At 42.0% G+C, this 7,160-nt stretch overlaps 1 protein-coding gene across 1 annotated transcript; it reads left to right on the forward strand.

Annotated features, from left to right (window-relative positions):
• Positions 1 to 2: 2 nt before the first annotated feature.
• Positions 3 to 6,030, forward strand: LOC103155044 (gastrula zinc finger protein XlCGF57.1-like). Its single transcript, XM_007576565.2, has 4 exons — positions 3 to 68; positions 774 to 822; positions 915 to 1,100; positions 3,834 to 6,030. The coding sequence occupies exons 1-4, from the start codon at positions 3 to 5 to the stop codon at positions 5,216 to 5,218; spliced, it is 1,686 nt and encodes a 561-aa protein (XP_007576627.2). The 3' UTR covers positions 5,219 to 6,030.
• The last annotated feature ends 1,130 nt before the right edge of the window (positions 6,031 to 7,160 follow it).

Raw genomic sequence — 7,160 nt, forward strand, 5'->3', positions numbered from 1 at the left:
AGATGGCCGCCGTATTTCCTGCACCGGAGCGGCCAATGCGGGGTCTACTCTTATATTATGTCTATGCTGTGAGCACCATATATTGTGACAAAAGGAAAAATAAATAATAAGCCAAACAAAGAATAACAACTACCATTTGACCACTAATATTATGACTGTTATGGAAATATAGACAATCACGGAATATAATAAGTCTTGTCAGATATTGCTGCGTTTCAGATGACGTAGCACCAACGTCACCCAAACCAGCAGAGTAGGTATTTTGGTAGCTTGGAGTAAAAAATGCAAAGATCTACTGCATAGCTGCTTTCTGCTGCTTTTATTTCACAGAATAAATAAATCCGGGATTGATTGGGTCTTTTTATTAGACTGCTGCTGAGACAATCAGCAGCATAATGCACAGCTTCTTAGAGAAATAAAAATCTGATTTATGGTTATTTATTGTTGAACTGAGAAGAGAACGAAGCGAAGCTCGTCAGCTGCAGAACTAAAAAAAGAAAATAATGGATGGAGTTTCTGTGATTCTGCAAAGGTAGAGAGGACATGAAACCCAATGCAAAGGAGTATCACTCCATACTGGAGGGATGTAAAGTATTAAATTGCCTGTAATTAATTTATTTGACTTAAATACTGTGTTCACAGAAGAGCCACGGTATCTTTCGGATTAGTTGTAAGAAAGTCTAACAGGCAAATCGGGTTTTAAACAAATAATACCGAAAAACTTATTTTACTGCTTTTTCTGAGACGTTTTTTCACTCCGTTTGGTAAAACAGCTCCGACTAAAGTCAGGCGTCACACCGGAAACTGGTGGCAAGGCTTCCGGTGGACGAAAACAAAGGTGCTAGCAACGTTAGCCTCCATAGCTCGGTTAGCATCCTGCTAGCAGCTGTCGCCGTGTCCAGGTGTGTTGTGAGTCTGCGCAGCAACAATGTGTTCCGTTGAGCCTCTGAGAGAGTTTATCAGAGAGAGACTAACTGCTGCTGCTGAAGAAATCTTCACCCAGCTGGAAAAAACCATCGTCCAGTACGAGGAGGAGATCGACCGGCAGCGGAGACTGCTGGACCTCACCTGGAGACCCCGGGTCAGCTTACAGCGAGCAGGTTCGGAGCCGAGCGAGTTTGCTGTCGGTTTTACTGGCAGATAAAGTTTAACGAGACCTGGGGGTGAATTTATCAAGGCTTGATACGTACAGCAGCCCCCTGCTGGCCAGAGGCTGTAAGACAGACAGGGGGCTTCATCTGAAACAATAGTAGACCTAAACCTGTCAGAGTTAAAATACTGATTACTGCCACGATAAACGGCTGCAGGTCAGTTAAAATGCGCAGAGTTCAGACTGTAGGACAAACTGGCAGCAAATGCATCCAGAGCTGGACATTTAGGAGTTTTGCCTTCACCGTACTTTGGACTTCAGTCAAATATCCGGATACTCTACCCACCGGAAGTGATGAAAAACAAAATCGCAACAATAATACACAGACCGAGAGTTTATGTCAAAGTGAGACCTCTTGTTTCTACACCAGCTTTGTTCTAATATTATTTTCTGTCTTCTGAGATTTGGAGACCAAAAAAACAAACACTAGATATTTTCAATGGAAGCACTTTATTCTAACGCATAAATAAATAAATGTAAATAAATAAATAACATACTGGAAGTATTAGCTGCATGAGGTTGTTTTTGTTAAAGAAGGGTGAAGGTTCTTCAACTCCCATAATTTCCTTAATTGTTTTTTTATTTTAGTCTTGAAAATCCCAGAATTTTCTCTTGGCTTTTTGTTTCTGCCTGTCTGAGGTCATCGTTAGTCTGATGCAGTGGGTCAGGACGGTTCCGTGGTGTCCCAGCTGAAGCTGCGTGGCTCCGTCGTTCCTCTTGAATAACTTCAGTTTCTGTTCAGACGGGGAGCGTTTTGGCTCATCTACCTGCTTTCAGCATCTGTTCAGTGATTGGATGGTTCAGGGTCACCTGGTGACATCTAATGTATCACCTGGGTTGTCATGGTAACTCATCTGATTTCCTCTTCCAGCTCCATCAGGTTGGTGGGGATAAGCTATGAACAGGTCTGCACTTTGACTAGGCCTCTCCAGAACCTTCGTCTTGTCTGCCAACCAGACCCATGTAGATATTTTAGCTTCTTAAAGGAGCCTGAATGTTTATGAACTCATTAATTTCATGTCACAGGTTTCATTTATAATTATTTTGTAGAAATATGTTTTTGCTTCAACATTAATGGGTGGGTACAGTTTTTGTTGGTCATGACTGATTTGTTTCAGTAAAAGGGTAAAGAAGTCGAAGGGGGTGAATACTTTTTGCAGGCGTTGTTATGAATGTTCTTTGTTGTTTTTTTAAATTACATCTACATTTACATAAGTTTTTATTTTTTCAGATTGATTGGTTTTGAATCTTTTAAGCTTAAAAAATAAATAGATAATGTTGCTGTTAACCTTTGACCTTGCAGCAGCAATCACTTTTCTTTTTTTACTTTCCCCTGCAAAGTGTTTCATGGCTCAGTTTGTTTTTCTGAATGTAAATTAACTTTATTTAAGGTCAAATCTTGTAGAGTAGGGATGCACTAATTAGAACATTTGGACCGATATTGATATCCAATAAAATTGATGATCACCTATAATACATACACTGAGGAAAATAAGTATTTGAACACCCCACGACTTTATCCCACTTAGAAATCATGGAGGGTCTGAAATGTTCATCTTGGGTGCGTGTCCACCTATGGTCTAAAAAAAATCCATAAATCACAATTTATGACTTTTAAATAATTTATTTGTGTGTTACTGCTGCTCATCAGTGAAAATCATTGTTCATATTTGTAGCCTTTGTTCGCCATCACAGACGTCGATGGTTTCCTGAATCCTGAATCTCTAACATTATTTCTCTGTTTCAGTTAAGAAACCCACAATCCTTCACTGCATCAGTGTCACATGACCAACACCATCAGCGTTTGGATCCATTCCTCCTCTTACGAATTGTCCTGGCTGCTGGTGGAGGTGGTGTCATGCTGTGGGCATTTTCTTGGAACATGTTGGGATTCTAACAGTGAAAAACACAATAAAATCAATACCTTAGTTGTTTTAATTTACACGTCTGCTTGAACTGTTGTTTTGGAGCGGGAGCGCTCAGGTGGGCAGAGGGGAGCAGGGGGGGGCGAAACCAGGGTGTGGAGGCCAAGTTAATGTAGAAAATATTCAGTTACTGTTGTTTAATTAGTAATTCAATAAGTGTATTTGTAGTTGAGGTTTAGGTAGAACTATTATATTACATGCAGGTAATTTCATAATGTTTTATTGTGAATAAGTGTTTTATTAGATGTTTGCATGTTTCATAGCTTAATTGGCCACTGTGCAATTTATGCAAATGAGGTGTACCGCGCTGGAGTGATGACGAAGGAGAGAACAGACAAGGGAAGGTGCTGCAAATAGATCGACGGAGCCACACGGTTTTTCAACCGTAGTTTGTTTTCTGTGGAGGTTAGCTAAGAACCAGGTGCTCTTGTAAAACAATTACGCAAAACTGTGGAATAAATATTTGTTTTGCATCTTTACATCGGAGCGCTGTGAAAGTTTATTTTTCTCCTCAAACACTCGAGTGAAATCTGAGAAAATAAACTTGTGGCAACACACAGGGAATGGTTAGCCGCTTGACTAGCTGCTTGGTTATCAGCTGGAGTCGCGTCGGCTTGGTTAGTTCTAGACCCGCAACACAGGAGTCCTCTCCAGTGCAGATAGCTTCTGATAACATGGTGTCACATTCCGGTGTGGCTTGGATAAAGTGTGCCGTTGTTCTGAGCCGCATTGATCAGTTTCCTTTGTTTTGCTTGCAGACGTCCTGCAGCATTACATCTGCAAGGAGGAGGAGGTTCAGACGGACCAGCAGCCCTGCAGCCCAGCGGCGGAGGTGCATTTGGATCAGGAGGAAGTAGAATCTGTGCAGATCAAAGAGGAACACGATGAGCTTTGTGTCAGTCAGAATGCAGAACTGGTTCTGAAAGAAGAGATGGATACCTTCAAGGTGAGTCCTGTTCCTGAACAGGACCGTCCCAGAGAGCCAGAACCAAACAGCAACCTCAAACCGGCGGCTTTTATGGGTCCTGTTTCTGATGACGATGACCTGAAAGAACCAGAACCAAACACGGACAAGAACTCTGCTGAGGCCGAGTACCAGAATCAGGAAGAAAGCAATGAAGACGACTTTGGATCCAGCACTGAAGAGTCTGAGCAAGACAAGGAAAGTCGCAAAACAAAACTAAAAAGGCACCGAAAAAGTGGCACCAATTATAATCTGTCATCTTGCAAAATTTGTGGAAAAACTTTCACTCAGAAGTATCTGATAGCACACATAAGAACACACACAGGTGAGAAACCTTTTAACTGTTCCACCTGTGCCAAAAAGTTCATTCTCAAAAGTCATCTAAAAAACCACATGAAGATTCATAGCGGTGAGAAGCCTTTCTCCTGTCAGACCTGTGGGAAAAGTTTCATTCAAAGGATGAATTTAACTCTTCACATGAGAACACACACCGGCGAGAAGCCCTTTCCATGTGAAATTTGTAACAAAACCTTTGCTAGCAGGAGTCAGTTAACTACTCATGTGAGAACTCACACAGGAGAGAAGCCTTATGCTTGTAAAACCTGTGGGAAAAGTTTTAGTACCAGAGGTACTTTGATTAGTCATATGAGAAGTCACACAGGAGAGAAGCCTTTCTCGTGTCAGATCTGTGGACAGAGTTTCACTCAGAAACCAGGTCTCAAAGTTCACTCACGAAAACACACAGGAGAGAAACCGTTTATGTGTCAAACCTGTGGAAAGAGTTTCAATCAGAAAAGTGCCTTGCTCACACACATAAGAACTCACACCGGTGAAAAGCCCTTTTCCTGTTTGACCTGTGGACTACGTTTCATCATGAAGAGCAGTTTGACTCAGCATATAAGAACCCACACTGGGGAGAAGCCTTACTCTTGTCAGATCTGTGGGAAACGTTGCAGTTTAAAGGGCAATCTGAAGTTCCACATGAGGATTCACACAGGGGAGAAACCATATTCATGTCTTACATGTGGAAAAAGCTTTGCAGTAAAATGTCAATTAACTCGTCACATGAGAACTCACACAGGTGAGAAACCCTTCTCCTGTCAGACCTGTGGAAAGGGTTTTACCAAGAACCTTTATTTAATTACCCACATGAAAACTCACACAGGCGAGGCAGTTTAACAGAGAGGTCAGAGGGCCCAACATGTGGTGCCTGTGCATGGCAGCCTCACTTCTGTCAGACTGCTCCAGGGCAGATGTGGCTACGATGTAGCTCACAATCATCGGTGTGTAAATGTATGAATGGGTGAATGCATCGGTGTCACAATAATCACTGTGATTGAGACATCTCGCAAGAAAATTAATTCTACTTGATTCATAGGAGACGTGCAGCTAAAGCTCCAATTTGGGTTTTCCTGGTTACCTGCAGGAAATCAGAATCAACAAAGTGAATTACTACTGCAGGCTGCTGAAAACTGGACAAAGTAATGTCTGTCCGCTTGACTTCTCCCAATGTCTAAGGCTACGTTCACACAGTCAGTCTTGATGTGTAATTAAGATTTTAAATTTAAATTATTTTATTTTTTATTTATTTTTTGATAAAATCCACTTTTTTCTGTGTGGTCGTTTGTGCCTGTGGGAACAAACAACCACACACGCACCGTCATGCACCGCTCTTGCCTATTGTTGCTAACAGGGCGGCCATCTTGGAGTAGCGTTATGTTTGGCAGGCGCTATGAAGTATCAGCACACTTAATAACAACTTGCTAAATACTAAACAGATTTTCACACTTTTGTTGCTGTAAACCTTATTCAAACTGTTATAGCTACATGTACAAGGACATTACTTCTTAAAGTATTTTTGAATTTGATATGTGGTTCAGCATATTTAAATATCCTTACTGGGGAGAATAAAATGGGAATAAAATATCCTGATTTAATCTATGATGGTTATTTTACAAAACACATAAGACACAAATAGATTTTATAAATATATTTATGATCTATGTAGTAATGCCAATGCATATTTATATAAATATACAAATTAATACAAATATATATTAGGCTATACATTTCATATTTAAATGCATATATATATATCTCAGTGGGTAAGTCACCAGTCTTCCACCTGGGAGAGAGCCAGGTTCGAATCCAGGCTGGGGCAAACAGTTACAACAGTGAAATTGAGCTATGCAGTGTGGAGCTATATAGCCTACCTCATACCATGAGACATTGATAAGCACGACATGCCGGCTCAGACGTCACCCGGCCAAACAAGGTCTGCGTCAGTTGCTGGGGAACCAGAGCACCTTGATGAAAAATGGGCTACTGGAACAAGATGGAAATGGGCGAGAGACGAAAACATGGATCTGTTGGAATGCTACTACTCAAGTAACCCTAGTCAGAGGGGCTACATGCAAAGACTGTGGGAAAAATGGTTAGTTCGACATCCAGTGTTCCAACATCCACAAACAGCAACTGCTGTCACAACTTGAGATTGACGAGGTACAACACAAATGCTACGGCAAGGGGGAGGAGCCTGGATGTCAGGACAGGGGGTAGTTAACTACAACTACCCCAAAGACTGGGTATGCAGCCCCAGTAATGAATGAACCATCTGAGCTGAACGAGGCAGCAACTGACCTGAGAGAGAGAATCGTGGCCCGAATGAACACCAGACAACCCCGACGCCAATTACAACGGCTGAGTGAAGTACCATCAGAAAGTCTCATTGAAGATGTGAATGCAGCATTGAGAACGATCCCTACCAACACCATAACTGAAACCAATGATGCAACTCAGCATCAGTGATCCTTGAGATGCTTGGCTATAAGAGCAACCATGAGACCCGATATCCAACAATCGAAAAGATGATTACAGGCTAAGATCAAGATAACAAGGAGGGAAGTGAGCCAACTGTCAGAGCTCCAAAGGAAGTACAGCCAGATGCCCATACCTGAAGCACTCGAAACTAAAGAGATGCTGGTTGGGTGGTTCTCCACGAGAGGACCACAGCAACCCCCCTGAACAAGCCCCGGACCACACCAGACAAGACCCAAGGTGTAGGTTGTGCAAGGAGGCCTCTGAGACAGTCCATCAGGAAAAAGGAGAAACTGGAGAAATA

Source organism: Poecilia formosa, unplaced genomic scaffold (genome assembly GCF_000485575.1).
Source record: "Poecilia formosa unplaced genomic scaffold, Poecilia_formosa-5.1.2 Scaffold410, whole genome shotgun sequence".
Lineage (NCBI taxonomy): Eukaryota > Metazoa > Chordata > Actinopteri > Cyprinodontiformes > Poeciliidae > Poecilia > Poecilia formosa.